The sequence below is a fragment of the Poecilia formosa genome, unplaced genomic scaffold (genome assembly GCF_000485575.1).
Source record: "Poecilia formosa unplaced genomic scaffold, Poecilia_formosa-5.1.2 Scaffold117, whole genome shotgun sequence".
Classification (NCBI taxonomy): domain Eukaryota; kingdom Metazoa; phylum Chordata; class Actinopteri; order Cyprinodontiformes; family Poeciliidae; genus Poecilia; species Poecilia formosa.
The window spans coordinates 1,209,377-1,230,873 of NW_006800056.1; the positions used below are offsets into that span (position 1 = coordinate 1,209,377).

At 40.6% G+C, this 21,497-nt stretch overlaps 4 protein-coding genes across 6 annotated transcripts in view; 3 read left to right on the forward strand and 1 right to left on the reverse strand.

Annotated features, from left to right (window-relative positions):
• Positions 1 to 2,288, forward strand: part of sgms2a (sphingomyelin synthase 2a) — a 13,476-nt gene extending 11,188 nt beyond the window's left edge. Inside the window, exons 4-6 of the mRNA XM_007560616.2 lie at positions 491 to 644; positions 1,227 to 1,393; positions 1,726 to 2,288. Coding sequence (XP_007560678.1) covers positions 491 to 644; positions 1,227 to 1,393; positions 1,726 to 1,911 — 507 coding nt within the window. The 3' untranslated portion in view covers positions 1,912 to 2,288. The remainder of the gene's footprint in view (positions 1 to 490; positions 645 to 1,226; positions 1,394 to 1,725) is intronic.
• Positions 2,289 to 3,261: 973 nt separating this feature from the next.
• On the forward strand, positions 3,262 to 9,115 carry cyp2u1 (cytochrome P450, family 2, subfamily U, polypeptide 1). Its single transcript, XM_007560618.2, has 5 exons — positions 3,262 to 3,897; positions 4,854 to 5,504; positions 6,827 to 6,988; positions 7,078 to 7,245; positions 8,149 to 9,115. The coding sequence occupies exons 1-5, from the start codon at positions 3,471 to 3,473 to the stop codon at positions 8,358 to 8,360; spliced, it is 1,620 nt and encodes a 539-aa protein (XP_007560680.1). The 5' UTR covers positions 3,262 to 3,470; the 3' UTR covers positions 8,361 to 9,115.
• Positions 9,116 to 9,704: 589 nt separating this feature from the next.
• On the forward strand, positions 9,705 to 16,954 carry hadh (hydroxyacyl-CoA dehydrogenase). Of its 3 annotated transcripts, XM_016675610.1 has the most exons (9): positions 12,125 to 12,184; positions 12,429 to 12,474; positions 13,501 to 13,629; positions 13,705 to 13,862; positions 14,634 to 14,760; positions 15,554 to 15,643; positions 15,720 to 15,792; positions 15,858 to 15,974; positions 16,513 to 16,954. In XM_016675610.1, exons 3-9 carry the CDS (start codon positions 13,540 to 13,542, stop codon positions 16,632 to 16,634), a joined length of 777 nt encoding a protein of 258 aa, XP_016531096.1. In that variant the 5' UTR covers positions 12,125 to 12,184; positions 12,429 to 12,474; positions 13,501 to 13,539; the 3' UTR covers positions 16,635 to 16,954. The 3 variants fall into 3 exon arrangements, with proteins under 3 accessions (XP_007560679.1, XP_016531095.1, XP_016531096.1); XM_007560617.2 differs by lacking the exons at positions 12,125 to 12,184; positions 12,429 to 12,474 and adding an exon at positions 9,705 to 9,932; XM_016675609.1 differs by lacking the exon at positions 12,429 to 12,474 and having other exon boundaries at positions 12,084 to 12,184.
• Positions 16,955 to 19,394: 2,440 nt separating this feature from the next.
• lef1 (lymphoid enhancer-binding factor 1) overlaps positions 19,395 to 21,497 on the reverse strand; it is an 87,805-nt gene continuing 85,702 nt past the window's right edge. The window contains exon 9 of the mRNA XM_007560636.2: positions 19,395 to 20,819. Coding sequence (XP_007560698.1) covers positions 20,740 to 20,819 — 80 coding nt within the window. The 3' untranslated portion in view covers positions 19,395 to 20,739. The remainder of the gene's footprint in view (positions 20,820 to 21,497) is intronic.

The window sequence follows — 21,497 nt, forward strand, 5'->3', positions numbered from 1 at the left end:
TATATATATATATATATATACAAATATGCAGTTTGGGACCTTCTGCCTCACAGAGCAGTCCTCTCCCACGACTCCCCCACTCAGCTCCTTCAGACTAGCCAGCAACAGTTAACAAACACCTGGTGGAACGGCAGAGTTCATTATAGGAGCTACTTCTCAGTGGTAAAAACATTGCTAAAAGGTTAATAGAAGTCATGTGGTGATGAGTTCCTGAAGGTAGACATACAGAAATATCATGACTATTTAAAGAGACAGTGGCCCAATTTCAAGGCCATAAATTAGGAAGCAAAAGTTCTTTTAAGAAACCTACAATACATTTTCAGTTCATCTTCCTAAATATGAAAGATGCTCTGCAACATCCTCAGATGTTTGTATTAGTCAAACAGCATTTATAATGTTATAATTTCTGCGTTTTGCAGAAGTAATTTGATGATAAGTGTTGCTGCTGAACCAGTATATTATTTTGTTTTTTAATGTTCATGTCCACCAGCTCCAGGGAGACACGCAGGCCAAGATCCAACGCGTTCTGCAGCTCATTTCAGGAGCCGGCCTCTCCATAACCAACTCCCACCTGCTGTGTGGAGACTTCCTGTACAGCGGACACACGGTGATGCTCACCCTCACGTACCTATTCATCAAAGAGTGTGAGTACTCAAACGGTTGCTCTCTTAGAATAATTCAGGAGATCCTCTGGTTAATAATTGATGATTCATATTGTGTACTTCCATTCTGATCACCCATTGCTCTTAATGTTGTCATGCAACCTTCTAGATTATTGTCTATTTATTTTTATTATCAATTATTCAAAGGTTGACAGACTTAAAGTCAAAGTCATTTCCCCTTTGGGTTGGTTAAAGTAAGTTTGGCAGATGGAAAAGTTGTATATGTTGTTATTTGTTCTTAATTTTTCATTGCTTCACCACGACAAAAAATTGACAGCAGTAATTTGGAATATTTAGTTTACTCACTAAGCATTTAGTTTTAAACTAAGTATTTAGCTGTCTCAGAGCTACATGTTTAGTTTAGAGCTAAATATTCAGCTTGTAAACCAAATACTTAGTTTGTTAATTAAATATTTAGTTTGAAACTGTGACATTTATAAAGGAATGAATAACACATTAAAATGAATCCCATCTTATTAAATAACCCATATCACTGCTGTTTATTTCTGACTGTATAGCTTTATAACTACTGATGGCCCATCTGTGTTTCTTCCTCCTCTGAAGACTCTCCAAAGTCCTTCTGGTGGTACCACCTCATGTGCTGGCTGCTGAGCGCCGTGGGCGTGCTCTGCATCCTGGTGGCTCATGAGCACTACACCGTGGATGTGATCGTGGCCTATTTCATCACATCCCGTCTCTTCTGGTGGTACCACACCATGGCCAACTTACAGGTCAGAACATTTCAAACAGGCTGTTTTAATCATTAGAGACTGGAAAAAATAGTGCAGATAATTAATTGTTGTATTAATTCAGTTATTAAGACTAATGCTGCTCAGTAACCACCACTAAAGTGCTAAAAACAGCCCCCTCTAGTGGCTATAATACAGACCGCATAGTGGCTCTAAAAATCAGCTATTTAAATGTTTTCAAGTGAAAATCCATTTTCTGTGGAGAAGTATGAAGAAGCTATTTGAGAGTAGCTACTGTAGCATCTGGAGATCTTATTAATAAAGACAGGTTTATTTTATGATGTAAATGTGATTTTTGTTATTTTGTCTTGCAGACTCTGAAGTGCTCGCCCAATAACTACCTCACCAACACCTGGTGGAACCCCGTGTTCAACTTCTTTGAGAGGAACGTCCAGACGTCAGTGCCGTGCTCCTACAACTGGCCCATCAGCTGGGCCTCCGGCTGCCTCAAAAACCCTTGCAAGGCGTACTCCATGGTGCAGAGCTCACGGGAAGAGTGACCGGCCCGCCCGGAGCCGCGAATGTGTTGCTTTTCCTGGGCACAAACCAAAAGTTGTAAGAAGATCTCCACTGGAGGAAGGAACATTTATTGATTTATTTATAACATTATGAGCTGAAAATGGAGCGTTTTTGTAAACAACACTGTCTGGTCTGTTGCTGTATGTGATGTGGTTTTCCTCCATGCTAAGTATTTTTTAATTATCAGTGTCTCGAAGCCACAGGGTGCCTTAGTGTAGATGTACCAAAGCTGCCATGATCTGCCTCTCAGTCGACTTCTATCTGCTTTGATATCATTTGTTTTGTATTAATTTTAGCAGTCTTAGTATCAAAACTATAGCCTCAACATTGTATTAAAAATAAAGCAAACCAAATCGTGCGTGTGCTGGATTTATGTCGTCAATGGATTTATGTGTGTGTGTGTGTGTGCGCGCGCGCTCGTGATTACGTCTAAATATATGTGTTTGTCTGTGTACTGTCAATAGAAATCAAATTGTAGTGTTATATTTTATTATTGAATTGTATATCTTTTTTTGAAACCTGTCAAGGGACTGCAGATGGAAATTAGCTTATCTTTGAGCTGTATTGTCCCTTTCTAAATAAAGTTTACTTTAAAAAATAGATTCAGATAAGAAGAAACATATGTTATAAAGAATACAGAGAAAGAAGCAACAGAAACAAATCCTGAAGTGGTTTAGTGAAGCCTGTTGCCCTCGTCAGGGGCATAAATATCATCAATTTTGGGTTTGCCATGTTCTTTTAGGTGACTTTGAAATGGTATTTCCTCCAAGACACCATGAACTAGAAAACATGTTGGCCCAGTTACTGTCACTAAAGACAGACGGTTGGTGGTGAGTGAGTGCCCACTAGTCCTTCATGTTGGGGATGTGAACTGATAAACCTCAGCTAAAACAAATCAACAAACAGCTCCAGGAGTAAATAGAAATTCAGAAACTGAAATAACATAATAAAGAGGGTTAGCTTAAGAATGGAAAGAGCTCATCGAAAGCATGTCTATCCATCTAAACCTACAAGGCTGATAATTAACGGTGTTCTTGACTAAAGTCCCAGAGGGTTAGAGCCCCAGTTAAACGACAGTTAAACGACACTTAACTGAAGTCCTAAAAGGGGTGCGGGTTTTAATGCTTTTATCTTTTTTAATCTTTTTCAAAATGTCTTTCTCTTTCTCACTGTTTATTCAATGTCACATGCTGTTTTTATTTTAATTATGTAAAGCACTTTGAAATGCCTTGCTGCTGAAATGTCCTATACAAATAAAATTTGATCGATTTTGATTGATTGAATTAACCAGATAATCAGCCACTGGTTAAAAACGAGGTCCTTGTGTATCAGCAACAAGAAGCGACTTCGTCTTAAAAGACAGCAATGAAAAACATCGACCGCATTTCCGAATTCCACCAATCAGAGCACGCTTACAGCGGAGCCAGCCAATAGGAACGCAGCAACAGTTCCATCCTCCCCACAAGACAGGAAGAGCACGTTCTAGCCCGCTGCTGTTGTTGTTACGGAGTAATCCCGGAGACGTCAGCTCTCTGACAGCATGGGCTCACTGTCATGGCTGGCAGACCTCAGCAGCTCCGCTCTGTCTCCTCCAAACATGTTGCCTTTGCTGCTCTTCTTCGTGGTTTTTTATCTAGTTCGTTTTTATCAGAAGCAGCGCGGCATCTACAGGAACATCCCGCCAGGTCCGCGGCCGTGGCCGGTGGTCGGTAACTTCGGCGCCCTTCTCCTGCCTCCCTTCATCAGGCGGAGGTTCGGACAGACCTCCAACCGGAACATCGGTGTCATGGAGGCTTTAACGTCCCAAGCCAGCGTTTACGGGAACATCTACAGCCTGTTTGTGGGCAGTCAGCTGATCGTTGTTCTGAACGGTTATGAGGTGGTGAAGGACGCGCTGTCAAACCATCCAGATGTGTTCTCAGACCGGCCGGATGTTCCCACTATCTCCATACTCACCAAACGGAAAGGTGAGGAAATGATGAACACGCTGCGGTGCAAAAGATTATATCCAACTTCCTGTCACCGAGACTTTCTTCTCCCTTTTCCATACGGTGAAACCTGGTGGTGGCAGCATCATGCTGTGGGGTGTGTTTCTTTTATTTGATTGGTCAGACTTGATGAGGCGACATAAATGAAAACTCTTTCCTCTTGATCTCGTTACCAGGTGGGAAGAGTATCCAAAAGTTTTACTGAAGTAAAAGTAAAATCAGCCATCCAAAAAATCTTAACAACTCTGTCCAATTTCCTCTCAAAAACTGTAATCTCCCAGACATATGCCACATACCTGTTAAATCCAAAATCATATATTTAGGAATAACAATAGAAAAAGTCACAGAGCTAGCAACTTTTCCAAGATCGATTCCATCCTGCTGGTGAGCTCCAGGGTCCACAGCTGCTGACGTCTTCCAAATTTATCGTTATGCCAGGTATCTGCTAACTCCAAACAGCAGAAATCCCGTTATCATGAGTCCAAATAAATACAGATCCTCCACATCTTCCAGGGACAAAGGAAGACATGTTTTATTTTCAGCTGCTGTGGTTCTGTTTCTCACTCACTGACATCATTTTTTGTAAACATCTCAAGAGTCCAAAATGTATCCCGCTGGGTATGTCTCTGCAGGATAAGTGGGCTCTTCTTTTCCCAGTCTTCTTATTGAGAAAATTTGATCAATTACATTGAGAGACAAGTTGACCTGATCCATAATTTACAGATTCAGAAACAGAGGCTCCAAAAGCAGCACCAAGACAGAGGAAAGCAGGGCAAAAGTGGGTAAAGAGGGAGCAGAGGAAAAAGCATCTGCCTTCACCGAGAGCTAGACAGGTTTATTGTAATAACTTAGGGACAATTTACTGTCCAGCAAAATTTGTGTTTGTGACAGGCCTGTCTGTAAATGACTAGAGCCGTCTCCTGTTTGTGTTTCAGGAATCGTGTTTGCCCCCTACGGGCTGGTCTGGAGAAAGCAGCGTAAGTTCTGCCACGCCACCCTGAGGAACTTCGGCCTGGGTCGGCTGAGTTTGGAGCCGTGCATTCAGCAGGGCGTGGCCGCCGTCAAAACGGAGCTGCTGAGGCTGAACGGAGAGCGCGGCGCCTGCGGCGTCGACCCCTCCAGGCTGATCAGCAACGCCGTGTCGAACGTCATCTGCTCCCTGATCCTGGGTCAGCGCTTCCATCATGAAGACCCTGAGTTCCGCGGCATTCTGGACCTGATGTCGCGCGGGTTGGAGATCTGCATAAACAGCCCCGCGGTGCTCATCAACATCTTCCCGCTGCTCTACTACCTGCCCTTCGGGGCGTTCAGGGAGCTGCGGCGGGTGGAGAGAGACATCACAGTGTTCCTGAAGAAGATCATCGAGAGCCACAGCAACACTTTGGATCCTGACAACCCCAGAGACCTGACTGACATGTACCTGATGGAGATGCTGGCTCAGCAAGCCGCTGGAGAGCAGGACAGCAGCTTCACAGAGGACTACCTCTTCTACATCATCGGAGACCTCTTCATCGCCGGAACCGACACCACCACCAATTCAGTTCTGTGGGTTCTGCTCTACCTGGCCCTGTACCCTGATATCCAAGGTAACAGCGCCGCCTGGTGCGGTAGGTTCGGTTCAATTTGGGACCAAGGTTGCCACATTTGTTACATTTTCAGCTGCTGTGGTTTTCTTTCTCACTCTCTGAGTTAAACCAACCAAACCCTTTGAGTAACAGTGAGTTCCCCTCCTTGCCTGTGGGGGCGCTGCGCCAAGAACCACTGAAGGAAATGACACAAAAACCTCTGAAGACACTGAGCACATCTTCCTCCTTCATGAAATGGAAATAAAAATTAAGTCAGATTTCAGTGGTTGGAAAATTTGTTTTATCTTTTTCCAAAGACCATCGACCATTTTTTCAAACCAACCAGAGTTTGATTAAAGAAAACTAAATCCACCAGCTGTTTGATTCAACCCCTATCTACCATAGGATATTATTTAATCTATTGTTATTTAACCTTTATAGAACCAGGTATGTTGGTTGATAACAATTTTTTTTACAAACGACCTGTTTAGAAAACATAAAAAAATCAGACAACAGAATTTTACAGCATATTACATAAACAACAAACACTCAAAAATACCTGAAATCCATGAGTTCATGAGATACCCTTTAAATCAGTAATAATTGCCTATTTCAATGGTTAAAACCCCAAATATATGTTAATAAGCATTAACTAAGCAATTAAGCATTCTACTGCAGGAGCTTCCTTATCGCCACTCTTTGGGGTTCAGCCATCAGTGCCAGTCAATAGCATGTCAAGTAGCATTGTGCTTTAGTATTCCTGCTTCCCAAGCTGCATTTTCTTATAAATATTTCAGATAAAAAGTCGAGCGTAAGTGAATTTTCTGCAAATAATTTTGAGTTCATTAGCAAACCTCTGAGGCTTCAGAGAAAAGATGTATTACATCACAAACCAGTAAACTATTTAGGTTGGTATGACTGGATTTCATTTAGGGGTGTCAGAGTAAAGGGAGTCTAACAGAAATACATGCCACACATTTCAAATTTTTATTTACTAAACAATCTGAACACCATGTGTCGTTTTCCTTTCAAGCCTCACCAGATACATTTCAGTTTGTGGTGATTAAGTTTGTGAATTTATCACATATTTCAGGTTTCTAGATGTAAAATCTCTACTTATCAATAGTGAAAGAAGGAATTAATAACTGGCGGCGGGTTGCCATGTCTCCTCTACTTCCTGATTTTAGTCAGCCTGGCTCAGTAAATATTTAACCACTTCTCACTGATGCAGACTGACACGTCAGCGTTTTCATTGGTGTCACTTTAACCAGGCACGCTTGTGTGTTGAGCCCTAGCCGGTTTCCATGACGACTGACGCTTGCATCCCTCTGTGTGGATCCCAGATGAGGTCCAAGCAGAGATCGACAGAGTGGTGGGCAGACGCCGCCCTCCATCTTTGACTGACAGAGGAAGTTTGCCTTTTACTGAAGCTGCCATCATGGAGGTGCAGAGACTGACAGCGGTGGTTCCTCTCAGCATTCCTCACATGGCATCAGAGACCACAGGTAACCGGGGGCAACCACGGGTACCGGGGGCAACCAGAGGATGATCTGCCATGGAGCGTGTTTTCTGATGGGTTTTATCTGTTTCCCAGTGTTCCGGGGCTTCACCATTCCCAAAGGAACGGTCATTATGCCCAACCTGTACTCGGTCCACAGAGACCCCAGCGTGTGGGACGATCCGGACGCCTTCAACCCGGCCCGCTTCCTGGACGGAGAGGGGAAACTGCTGAGGAGAGAGTCCTTCATACCGTTTGGAATCGGTACGATGCTCTGTCACTCAGGAGAATAAACCAGTTTAGCTTCAGAAGGTTTATTCATTCCTCTTATTATTGATGATTATGGCTTAACAATAATGAACCTCTGAAAATCTTAACATGTTATATTTTTACAATGTTAAGTTATGAGAAAGGTTGTTGCTTAAGAAGCTGGATGTTCAGAGTCTATAATCCAAACGTTTTATCCAAGAATCTTCAAAGAGTTGTAGATGGTGATGCTGTGAGCAGGAAGGATCTCCAGTAGCTGTCAGTGTTGCAACAAATCTTAAAGGCCTTTGACTGAAAAGTGTTATAACAAGCTAACAGCTAAATTTCCAGTCAGCAGAGATGATATTCCACAGTAACACATCCTAAATGACACCATCACTTGTTTGCTAGCTCTGCTAATCCACCTCCTTTGCTTTGGCCACTCCTCTTTACATCTCTGTCGAGAGACGTTATAGTCGAGGATCCAGAGACGGTTTCAACTTCTTCCTTCTGTCTCTGGATCCACAAAGCCTTCTTTAAACTTCTCTGGGATTTGGGGTCAAAGTTCAGGAATAATTTGACCATTTAAGATGCTAATCAGCTTCTACCAGTTGTAAAAACAATACACCGTTGCCATGGTTACATATCATAATGACCAGAGGGATTAATTGTCCAAACATGCAACAATTCAACCAAAAAAATATGAACAAAAATCTAGTAAAAGAACATAATACCTGACAGAGCTGCTCCAACATGCTGCTGCCATGAGCGCCACAGTTCTAGAACCAAGCAAATATGGAATCACCTTTCATTCTTTGTCTTTTGTAATATTCTGGTTTGAACCTTAATTTTTTAATAAGCCATAATCACCAAATTAACAGAAATAAACACAAGTAAATCCCTTTTGCATGTGGCCGTTAGGTCGCCGGGTGTGCATGGGTGAACAGCTGGCCAAGATGGAGCTGTTCCTGACCGTCAGTGGTCTGCTGCAGGCCTGTACCTTCCGGCTCCCAGACGGGGCGCCCGCTCCGTCCCTGCACGGTCGCTTCGGCCTGACTCTGGCTCCCTGCCCCTTCGCCTTGTGCGTGAGCGCCCGCAGTGAGGACTCATTCAGCTGCGATGCACTCAGCTAGAGCGGCTGCTGCGACCTAAAGATGCTTCTCAGGTCTCCTGGAGAGACTCTGGGAGAGATTTTAAACCAAAGAGTGTCTCTTTCACAACATCTTATCTTTTAATTTTAAGAATATTTCTCTGATTAGTCAAAATGTATTTGACTCTAAAAAACTTGTATTTCATTTCTAGGTAATTTCATGTGATAATTTATAAGAACAGTATTAATTTGTTTAGCACTTATATTTATTTCCCTTTAAAAGGTCAATTTTTATTTTTGGCTGATTCTATAAGATACCAGATGAAGATTTTATTGTTTTATGGTCAGTTATTATTTTAATATGGAGAAAAAATTTATTTTCTGCTCCATAAAATGAAAGCAACTTGAATACCTGACTGATTTAATCTTGATAATAGATTATTGTCATATTATTTTGAGGAAAAATTATGTTTTCTTGGTCATTTTTTAGAAACTTTTGGATGAAGACTTCCTTTGACAGGAATTGTAGAAAAACAGAAATTTTATATTTTAATCAAAGAAGCTTTATTGGCACAAGTCCAGTTTGTGTCTGCTGATGAAATGTATATGAACATTTATTAAAGTTATTTTTGATGTGAAATGACATGACTGATATAACAGGAATTAAGACGCGAATCTTGTTGGGAAAAGTTCCAGAGTGCAGTTTTTGATTTGACCTGCAGATGTCACTGTTACGCTTGTTACATTTCTGAACTTTTTTCCTATTCTGTTTTAGGAAAGATGAGGGGAGAAAAACTAAAGCTGATGATGATAAAATATTTCCGTGTTTCCGTGGTTTTATAATTTAATCAATTATGCAGAAAATTTTGGGGGCTTTTTACATCAATTTATGCTGATATATTATGTCTTTAATTTTTTCACATTGCAACTAGAATGCAGCATTATCCGTATTAACTTGTTAATTGTTTGGATTTTGTTAGAAAAGCCACTGGAAAATAATTTTTGCTGCTTTTTGGACCTGCAGCCTCTCAGATCAAGGTCTGAAATTATCCTGAATATTATGGAGTAAGAATATTAATAGTTAAAAAGTAATTTAAAAATACCCAGTATCCTGGAAGGATAAGCAGGTATAAACAGCTGATGCCTAAACATTGATCTCTCTCTCCCGTTCCTGTCATGCAGCTAAGCTTTAATATTCATAAAATATCAAATATGATGTTTGGAATCTCTTTTCTATGGATTAAAGGTGTAAACTATAGTTTCTCCATTGGATTGAGAGTGAAACAAACTGACATCGGACAGAAAAAATTCTGTTTTGATAGTGTTGTAGAAACTGTCCACTAGATGGCGGTAGTTCTTTTTCCAGTCGATTTGTCCGCTGAATCTGGAAGCTTTTAAGATGAAGAAGTAGCCTGCAGTCGACCCTTCACCCAGTTTGGATTCTGTCCCCGGTTCTGCGGATTTTAGAGCCTGTATGTTTAGGTTATTTTCCTCCAACATGGCTTTTTTCACGCACCAGATCCAGAGGAGCTTCTCTTCTTCGGTTGTCAGGAATGTTGTGATCAAAAACGTGACGATCATCGGAGGAGGTCAGATGGGAGCAGGAATCGCACAAGTAAGAGACGCATGCATGGAAGCTTTTCAGGGAATTTCTTGTTTCTTTTTCTTCAACCTGCTGGGAATCTGAGTTTCTGATCTTGTTGTTTTAGGTCGTCCTGGCATTGCCTGTTCAAAACTTTAATATTATAAACTGTTTACGTTTTAATGATGTAAAGCCCCACGGAAAACATCCCAGTTAAACGACGTTTAACTAAAGTCCTACGGGGTTTAGAGTCCCAGTTGACGGCGTTTCAACTAAAAACCTAGAGGTTGGAGTCCTTGTCAAACGGTGTTTTTGACGAAAGTCCCAGAGGGTTAGAGCCCCAGTTAAATGACGTTTAACTGAAGTCCTAAAAGGGGTGCTGGTTTTAATGTTTTTATCTTTTTAATCTTTTTCAAAATCTCTTTCTAACTGTTTATATAATGTCACATGCTGTTTTTATTTTAATTATGTAAAGCACTTTGAAATGCCTTGCTGCTGAAATATGCTATACAAATAAAATTTGATTGATTGATAAAGTCTGTAGATCAGTGTTTCCCAACCCTGGTCCTCAAGGCACACTGCCCTGCATGTTTTAAATGTTTCCCCGTTTTAACATGGCTGATTCAGCTGATTGCAGTTTAGCAAACACCTGTCAGACCTTCACCTGGGCTGAAGCAAGGAAACACCTGAAACATGCAGGGCAGTGTGCCTTGAGAAACACTGCTCTAGATGATTCTTCAGAAGATTTTTTTTTTAATCTATCCATCTGTTTGCTCCACCAATTGATGCTCAACCACAACAGAAGATGAGTTGGTCAGTGTCAATAAACCATTTCCTTCAAATAAAACGATGCATTCTTATAACTTGAGCAAGCTCCGTACAGAACTTACCTCTGTTTATAATCCATTTAATTTAGATGGAGCCCAAAGGAGTTAACAGAACTTTTATATGACGACAATATTCGTCCATTCACCTTAAAATACGTTCAGAAAACTGTTCGGCTCCTTCTCACCTGAGCTCAACGGAAGCAGGTATAAATGGAGACAGTGAAATGTAGCTGCTCCCTCTAGTGGTGACAGGTTGATACAACACCAGAGAACAACATCCATCCATCCATCCGTTTGTTCATTCATTCGTCAACTTGTCCATCCATCCATCCATCCATCCATCCATCCACTTGTCGGTCCATCCATCTGTCCATTCGCCCGTCCATCCGTGTGTCCGTCCATCCATTTGTCAAACACCTGTTTAGTATTTTGTGTTAACAATAGATGTGAAGTTGATCAAAATCTATTTACTTATTTGCCTAATTAATTTTGCTATTAATTGCTAGTTTGTTTTTTTCCTTAACACCCCAGTTGCTTCTATGTGTTTATATTATTTATATTTATTGAAATATATGTGTTTATTTATTTGCACTGCCTTCCAGAGTTGCTATTTTTTTAAATTTCGATGAAGGATTATGGCATGTCGCCTTCAGAAGGCAGGCAAGAATACGTTAACTATTTAAGCTATTCATTAGAGGTTATCTGCGTTGCCAGTTCACATCTCTTCGCCCGGTGTTCTGACTACATCAATGTGCGCATGCGCATTACCGCAAGGTAGGACGGATTTACGGGTAGCACAGATAAACGGAACACCGGTCTTGTCACAAGACCGGCGCAAACCCCGCACGCAGTTTAACGGCGTGTCAGAGGTTTTATTAGCACAGCTCTGCCTCCGGTCCAACCCGCTGCATTTTTAATTTCTGAAGGCTTCGTTTATCACCTGCCTTGATAGATGCAGCTACCTAATAGTGATCAAAATAGGAAGAAATTATTGTATTTTATTTGTCATTTGCAAGAAAAACATAAATTACGCTTAAAAAATGTATTTGTAGTGATGACGCCACTGACGTTTGAGCCATTTTCTCTTGCCTTTTATCGACTCACCTGCATTTAATCCTGATTTATTCAGATGACCTGATTAATTTAGTGGATCGTTAAGACGCAACTTATTCACTAATGTCAATTTGATAGAAAATAACTTATTTCATTGCGCTGTGATAGACAGTGGTAGTACGCTGACGACATGCTAGCCAATGTTAAAACAATAGATAAATGCGGTAACCATGGTAACCAGTGAGCGTTCAAAGCCTGCCCCGATGCTTGCTGCAGTTAAGTTGCGCGCGCATCCTCTGTGTTTACTGACAAATAATCCATCGCTGCTTTTGACTGATGGTTGTTACCATAGCAACCGGTAACCGAGAGCTCGTCCCCTTTTTCTATTGTCATCTGTCACCTGAGGTATGTATTGGGATCGGCTCTGTTTTCTGCCCTATTATTCGATTTTAGACTAATTTAATCATATGCAGCGTTTCATGTGTAAATTTCGCCATGTTTTGAAAGTATTATCATTATTAATGCTGTGAATTTTAGTTTAATGTTGTTTAATTTTACAACTTCTAACTGCTGTCAACTGCTCATTGGGAGCCACTGCTGTGTAGTTTTTGGGTTATTTATTGTATTTATTTAACATATAGGGACACAGGCTGCTGGACCGACTTTAGCCACCAACTTGACTTTTCTCTGGTTCGGTATGTTTTAAGTTTTGATTCACAGTAATGTTTCAGTTTCCAGTTGTATGATCCATGTGTGATTTTGTTGCCTGCAGTAAAATATATATATCTTATGTTAAAGATTAAATTAGCTATGTTGATGAATGACTTGGATTTACATCACTATATAATCGCAGTCAGCTCGCCGCCTTTTTCTATGGCCAACTGATGTTTACCATCAACTTGATTTTCTCTCTTGTTGAAATAAATACAGTGAACCTGAGGAAGCTCAATCATTTCCATTTGCATTATTTATTGTTTTTCTCTCTTTCTGCCAAAAACTGGATGATAAAAGTCTCAGCTAGCCCTTTTTGTGAAGACAGTTTTGTTTACAGAGACTTCATAATTAATTTTATTTGGAGTTTTTTGTTTCAGATATTTAAAATGTCTTCCAGTTCCAGTGTAAAATGTTTATTAGAAATTAAAGTTTATTGATTTTAAAGTTTATGTTCTTATGCTAAAAGACAGTAGCTATGCTTCCATTATCCATATATTTGAGCAATTTGACATTCCAAAAATAAATTTGCTTAATATTTAAAATGTCTAACTGGTTTGAGTGTTAAATGTTAAGTAGAATTTAAAGTTTATTGATCTTTGAGGATATGTTCTAGTTCGTTATATTACTTGATAATGGCCTCAAAACAACAATATTATAATTTATCGCAATAACTCCTGGAACATTTTATCGTCCAACACACGTTGATATCGAGACAGACCTTTCCATCTGTGTGTCTCTCCATCAACGCTTCAATGCTGCGTTTCTTCCAGGTTCCATATTTGAACTCTGACCTTCATCTGCTCTAAACCTGTGGTGAACAGTTCAGTTTGTACTTTAACCAACAGACCAAGGAGGACGAGGGTCTGAAAGTGAATCTGGTGTTTTGACCAGATTGTTATGCTCCAGACCAGGATTTTAAAACCTGCTCACATGAAAACCCAACCGGAGCAAAACGAATCCCTTCACAGCCTGATGGAGCTGGTGTGCTTTCTGTTTTCTCCCTGGAGGTCGCTGCATCCACCGGCCACTCGGTGACACTGGTGGACATGACGGACGACATCCTGAAGAAAGCGATGAAAGGAATCCAGGGCAGCCTGAGGAGAGTGGTGAAGAAGAAATTTTCTGACGACCCGGAGGTGAGGCACTGCAGATCGTCGGAGGAACAAACAGGCAATGAGCGTTTCACAGAGAACATCCTGGTTTCTCCTCAGTCTGGCGACGACTTCATCCAGAAGGTGATGCAGAACGTGTCGACCACCACAAACCCTGCAGCTGCCGTCACCACCTCAGACCTGGTGGTGGAAGCCATCGTGGAGAATATGAAGATCAAACAGGATCTGTTTGGTTTCCTGGACAAGATGGCGCCCGAGTAAGAGTCACCGTCCGGCTAACATGTTGGAAATGTTTCTCTGGCTTTCAGGTCTGGGTTTTGTTTTCTCTCGATGTTTACTTATCAGTATGTTAGATTATAGAGTCAGACTTTTTCAAAGTATCTCCATGGAAACAAAAATATTTTTCACAGAAACCTTCCTGCTCACAACGAGGCTAAAATAGGGCTCAAACGATTAATCTGATTAATCGTCACTAATTCAGATTAATCGTTAACTGGAGAACACAGACCCAGAAAATGGCCGTTTGCTGAAAGAACACAGCAGTAAGTAAGCCAAAAACTACAAAAATATATACATTTTGTATTTTAAAAAATCTCTGTTTCTGTACATCTGTTCTACCCAGAATTCCTCGAGTGGCAGTTTTAGCTTCACCTGGTTCAAGTATTGTAAAACTTTTAAGCACATTTTGCTATTTGTCAGTTAATCCAAGAAATAATCACTAGATCAGCTCTGTTGATGTTAAGTCAAACAGAAATGTTTACATTTCGATGTTAGACCTTTTTTTAGCTGATAAAAAATGCTCATGTTCTTCACCCATGGTGGGTTTGCATTGCATTTGGAGTATCGGCACATTAGCATTGGCTTCCACTAAATGCTTTATTGTTAGCAGAACTAGTATTTGGGATTAGTGCTTAAGGATTAGCACGTTAATGGAAGGCCTTCAAACTGACTTCCATCTAAATGTAAAATTGTGACCCGATGAGTTTTTGGTTGGTGTAGAAATAATTTTCCGGTATCTTCTGTTGCAGACACACCATCTTCGCCAGCAACACGTCCTCGCTGCCCATCAGTGACATGGCCAGCGCCACCAGCAGGCCGGACCGGTGCGGAGGCCTCCACTTCTTCAACCCCGTTCCCATGATGAAACTGGTAGAGGTGGGTCGCACGCAGAGAAGAGCTGTCTAGACTGGTTTTAGATCAGAACCGAACCGATGAGCAGGCTGGAACTGGAGCTGCTTTTTCCTGTAAACACAACGTAACCGGATCAGTTTTACGTCTAGGAACAAGAAGAGTTGTTAAAAAACACAAAGTATTATGTGATTTAGAGGCACGTGGTGCCATTTTATAGCATAATCAAGTTGTTACCTTCAGTTGTTATACAAAGTCTGTATGTATCAATATGACTTTAAAAGAAATGTCACTTTCTTAAGACCTTGAAATTGGGCCTCTGTCTCTTTAAAAACTCCAGCTCTGCCTTCAACATGGCTCCTCTATTAACCTTTTAACGACGTTTTTACCAGCATTGCTCAGAGAAGTAGCTCCTATAGCGAGCTCAGCAGTTCCACCAGGTGTTTGCTAATTGCTGCTGGCTAGTCTGCAGGAGCTGAGTGGGGGAGGAGCTGCGGCTTGAAGGCGGGGCTAGGTTCACGCTGGCGTTTTGCACAGCTGAATGTTTATGAAATTCTCAAACATTCATGGAAGAATCAAAGCCACACTTCAGGTTTGTTTTTGATGAGGGTACAGCCCCTTTGAAAGGTGAACAACTTTGGCCGATACCAGTGTTGACGCCAATAAATCCTGCATCCTCGCTCTGCATTCTACCTGAACGTTGGACCAGTTTCCCAGCCTGTTGCCTCGGATCTTTTCCTGCTTCTTGTTTCCTGGATGACGTTGTGGACGCTTGCGTCCCGCCAGGCTTGAAAGTTGGTAAAATCTCGATCTCCTGCAGGTCGTCGCGACGTCATCGACCAGCCCAGAGACGTCCGAGTCCCTCCTGAACTTCACCAAAGCACTCGGAAAAACGCCGGTGTGCTGCAAGGTGAGGTGGAACAGTTGAGGACGGACCGTCTGACGAGGACGGTTCCGGTCTCTGAATCCCTGTCTTGTTTGTCCAGGACACACCTGGGTTCATCGTGAACCGGCTGCTGGTTCCCTACATGATGGAGGCCCTGCGGCTGCACGAGAGAGGTGCGTCTCCGTCTGCTTCGCTGGTAAAACGGTTGCCATGGTTTCACATCAGTTTCTTTCTGCAGGCCACGGGTCCAAAGAAGACATCGATATCGCCATGAAGCTGGGTGCCGGTTATCCGATGGGACCGTTTGAGCTCAGTGACTACGTGGGACTGGACACAATAAAGTTCATCACGGATGGTGGGTATTTACTAATAGGGCCTATAAATTTTACTGTTGTAGTTTGGCCACCACCCAGCAGAGGGCGCTGCTGGTCATCCTTTACTGAGCCAGTTGATAGAATTAAAGATGGCGACTGCTTTAAAAGCCACCGTTGACAAGTAGGTATGAGCATCTCTGGTCATGGATATTAAGGTGTTTCACATATTTCATTATTTTCATCTTTTATTTTTCTATCCGGCAATAAAAGAGATTCCTGTTTTGTTATATTTTATAAATATGTCTGCTTAATGAAATGAGAAAACCACAATTTTCTGTTTATTCAGTCAGTATTTAATACTGCTGACACCAAATAATGTTAAAATTCAGTAGATATTTATTTTAATTCACCATATGAGAATTTAGGCCGTTATGGGAAGACAGTGGACCTTCTTCATACATGAGAAAACTCAGGTTTTCAAGAAAATGGCTGCTTATCGGTGAATAGTTAGTCGATGTTAGATAAACTGATTAATCGATAATTTGGATCTAATTAATCCTCTTCCTCCTGAATCTTTAGGCTGGCGTGAGAAGGAACCCGACAACCCGCTCTTCGCTCCCAGTGATCTCCTCAACAAGCTGGTTGCTGAGGGGAAACTGGGCAAGAAGTCGCTAGAGGGATTCTACAAGTACAACAAGTGATCGGATCAGAACTGGAGCAGCGGAGCCTCCAGGCAGAACGGATCAGAACAGAAAAGTGCCTCTCGGGTCGTTAACATCCAGACCATCAGACCTGATTAAACACATGCTTTAAAAACAACTGAATGTGATTTATTAAAAAAAACATAAACCAGTAAGATGATTGATTACTGAAGCAGAGCTAATTTATGATCCAGAAAACATTCTCTGAGCTGAAATATTTCAACCCAGTGTTTTTCAAAGTGGGGCCGCCAGGGGGCGCTAGAGGAGCCTCAGAGAACTGGAGGGGAAAAATGCAAAAGAATAAAACTTATCACAAAATCGAACCTGTTTTTCAGTCATTATTATTAAAATATTGGGCAAAACAATTTATTGGAATATTTTTTACCATGCTCTTCTTTCTGATTGGCTGCCAGTTAAATTCATTAAGCTGCTTTAAGTTAAAAGGAATGATGCAGCATTCATGCCACAAAAATGCAGCAGTTAATGAATAAATAATAAAATTGATGCTTCTTTACGTACTTTATAGCACGACCTGTAGGTTCACAAATTTTACCTTTCAAAATTCTACCCATTATTTCACTTTAACAAAACATTTTTCCTGTTATAAGTGAAATAATCTGCCAGTGGAAGCAAAATATTAAGGAGTTATTGATTTAAAACAAGCTCTTATATGTTGCTGAAAAGTTGCTTATAATTTAGTTTAGTCTTATTTCAAGTGTTTTAAGATATTTGCATTAGAAATTTGACCAAAACTCTTTGGTAAGTTTTTGTGTTTTCACACTAAAGACTGCGTCCACTTTCCAGATGCAGAGTTTGGTTAAAAACAAAGTCCAGAGTTTTCTGTTTGCCTGTCAACAGAAACAAACAACAAAACCAGCATCAGGCTGAGATTACGTCTATGAAGTCATTAGAACGTTTTCCCAGTAGTTCTGCCTGCCGTCCCGGTTCTGTGTACGCTGCGGCTCGTCTGTAGTGGTCACAGCAACCAACAGAACCCGACCACTGAAACATCTGCTGGGAATCTCCATAGTTACACAAACAGTCAGAAGAAAGCTAATTTAGGGATTTTGGTCGAGAATTTTGACGTGGATCTTCAGGAATCCTGATGCTCTGGAGTTTTTCCACACCCGGATTTGTTTCAGCTGAGATTTGGAAGTACAAACTCTTAAATTTCAGCTTCATCCTCGGTGAGAAAACCAAAAATAAAACCCAATATGTTGATGTCTACGAACAGAACCTGAAGGAAAACTAAACCGAACAGCTTCAAATGTCAAACAGCAAAGGTCAAAGTAGAGACCAAATGCCAGGATGTAAAAATATGAGAGCGCAGTAATCTTATCAGTTACAGGAAATCTGACAAAAATGAAATAAATTTGAACCACTGAGACGTTTTTCCTCATATTTGCTTGTTTATGTTGAACTTCTAGTTTGCAGAAAAGCTGCAAAGAATCAAAATGATCACAGGTGCAAAAAATAAATAAAACCTCATGCTTTTATTCTGAAAGAGGACACACACTCCTGTAGTCCTTTTCTATTTAAAAAAGACTTGAATTATTTGCTTATTTGCATTTTTTGTGTATTTCTAATATTGTATTCAAAAAAGGCTTATAGTGGTCAAATGAAATATCTGCAGAATGTGATCATTTTTTAATCAGATTAATCGTTGGAATAATTAATGAAATAATCGTTAGTTGTAACCATATAAAAAACATGCAGAAACTATCAGAATTTTTAACCTTTGATCCTTGGATGCAAACCAGCAGCTATCAGCTGATAAATGTGGAAAAAAAGAAAATAAAACGGCATATTTCACCAAAACTGAGTAAAAGAAGGAAACAAGTGAGACTAAAGGTTCTGGTTGGTTCTACATGTGACGATGATTTTCCACTGGTTTGGACCAAAGACTGAAGCTGGAAGACAGAAAACTTTTCCTCCAAAAACAGATCCAGGTGTGGCAAAAATCTTCCACAATGTTGTTGGAGAATGTTTTATGATCCGACAAAACCGGACTGGAACTTTGGGCCAAAACTTTCTGCAGCTGAACAGAAACAAAATTAAGTGATTATCTTTGGACCTGAAGAGGAAGATCTAGAGTTATAGATCTAGATTCAGCACACAGCTTCAGTCACTACAGCTGGAAACCAGGATCTGGGTTTGAACCTTCAGAGTCACATAAAGACAGTTACAAAGTCGGCCTTCTATGACCTGCAGAGCATTTCTAGGATTTCCATCAAGATCTAGAGAAACTCATCCGTACGTTTATCTTTACTCCAACAGTTCTGCATAAAAAAATCAGAAAGCTGCAGCTAATCCAGAACCACAAATCTGGAACAAACATCCAGAAAACTGAAAAACAGCCGAAACGCCGAGTTTCTCTAAGTCAAGGTTAAAAATCCAGATGTGCAGTCGATTTTGATCGATTTGTTACTGGAACGCTGATTAATTTCTGTATTAATTCAATATATTATGAGAATTACTCTTGGCTTTGAGGGTATTTGACTAAATATAATGTTTGTTTGCTGTTCCCAAAATGTTTTAATCACGAAGCGCTTTGAGCAATTCAAACTAGTCTACATTACAGCATGCAAGCACATTATTCCACTTTTTTATATATATTTGTAAACAAAACTGGATTAAAAAAGAAATTGTTAATAAGCTAATATTTTAGTACATCACCAAATAACCCTACCCTATTTAGAAGTTGACCAGAAGATGGCGCCGTTTCATCAGAATTACACCAGATCAGATCCAAACACAACATTCAGATTTTTAATGTCTATCCTTTAATCAACCTTCAAATTTATACACAGTCTGTACATTAATGTTGTTTTTGTTGCTCTCCGTCTTCGAGCTTTAAAGCACGTTAAGGTTTCAGGTCTGCTCACCACACGACTCATCAGATGAGACAATGGTGCCTTTTTATTAAAAAAAAAAGAACAAAAAACATGTTGAAACAATTCAAATATGACTTCCTGGGAAGCAAAATGCTCCTCCAAGATAACAGTGACCCGAAATATTAAAATAATAATAAAAAAATTAATTTGTCAAGTAATACTAAAAATAGAGCATCAAAATAAAATTAAAAAATGTTACAGAGATGGAATAAACAACATGGCTAAAAGACCACACTATTAGCTACCAGAGAGAGAAAAGACAAAAAGGTCCATTGCAATAAAAGAAAGACTGTCAAGTGCTGGAGTAAATATATATATCTGCTTCATTTGTCGTGTTTCCGAGCAATAAAATCCTGATGTAGCCTGCAAAAATATCCAGAAAAATCCAACATATCCTGACAGTTTTTAAAAAGTACACATACCGAGCGTTTATGTTACACCGGAGGCGACCCCGAGGTCACTATTTGTTACAAATAGTTATCAAAAGAAGCCGCAAGTTTCGATTTTCTGCAAGACGCTCCAACAAGAAAAATGGCTTTCTTGCGTCCAAAAGCTTATTTTCAAATATACCACTATAAAAAAACAAAACAAAACAAAAATCACTAAAATATACACCGAGAAGATGAAACGAGATACAAAAACAAAAGCATTCAAAATAAAATTCAGTCTAAATAAAGCAAAGAGAGAGAGAGAGAGTCGAAATGATCCATTTTTTTTTCTTCGCATCAACTTGGTCGGACGTTTGGTGAGACGAGATGAGATCCCTCCGTCTTCCTTAGTGCAGTCTGTCGAAACAACAAAAACAAAAACAAAGAGGCGTTTGGTCGGGTGGAACGGTCCCCAAAACGTTTCCAGTGAGAGGTCGGAGCGAGGGAGGGGCGAGCGAGGGCCTGATGGACTATACAAAAACGGACAGGTGACAAATAAGTTAGAATAAGTTAGTGCCGGTGGAGGAGGAGGAAGAGGGGCAGGAGGAAGAGGAGGAGTCTGTGCTGCGGGTTTTCAGTGCAGAAGACAGACGGAGGGTTTGGTGCGACGGCGCTCCCGCTAAAAATCCTGATTGTCTCGTTCAGTTCAGTCTCCGGAGCGGAGGCGCCTTCAGGAGGCGAGGGAGGAGCTAAATCTGTCCCGGTGTGGCGGAGGTGAAGGTGAAGGGGCGGAGGAGGATGGGGTCCCGCTGAGAACTGGAGAGTTTTGGGTCTTCATGGAATCTAACAGGCCTCCATCTCAAGCAGAGGACCCGATGATGCTGCCTTCGCTTTGCACGTCGAAAAGCTGTTCCTCTTTCCTCCTGAGGGAAGAAAACAGAAACGCTCAACATCTGCACCGCAAACTGTCCCAGAAGGTATGGAGATAATATGGCCATTTTGAAACCATCCTCAACATATGGTTTAATGCAAGAACACACCCTCAAAGATGAAAAAAAAAAACTTAAATTCCAAAAAAAAATTAAAAACAAAAAGGGAAAAAAATTCAATATCCAAAATAAACAAAGAAAACAATAATTAAAGTGGATTAGAAAGTCTGTGTAACCAACACTGCATTAAAAAATAAAATAAAAATCAAGTCATTCAGCTCAGACAAGGAAAAAAGCAAAAAGGGCAAGAAGTGCAGATGAACTACTTCATATTATATATAAAATGTTTGCAGTTTTCTCAAAATGCCGATTTTTCAATGATGTTAAAGAAGCGGTGTTATACGTCTTCCAGGCACATGGAACCATTTTATAACACAATGAAGTAACTATGTTACATTCAGTTGTTATAAAATGCTTCATATATGAAATCTGACTTAAATTTCACTTTGTAATTTAATGCCTTGAAATTGGGCCTCTGTCTCTTTAAGAAACTCCTGCTCTTTCTGAGACTCCGCCTTCAGGAGCAACATGGCTCCTCTATTAACCCTTTAACGACGTTTTAACCAGCCTTGCTCTGAGAAGCAGCTCCTATAATGAGCTCAGGTTATGCTC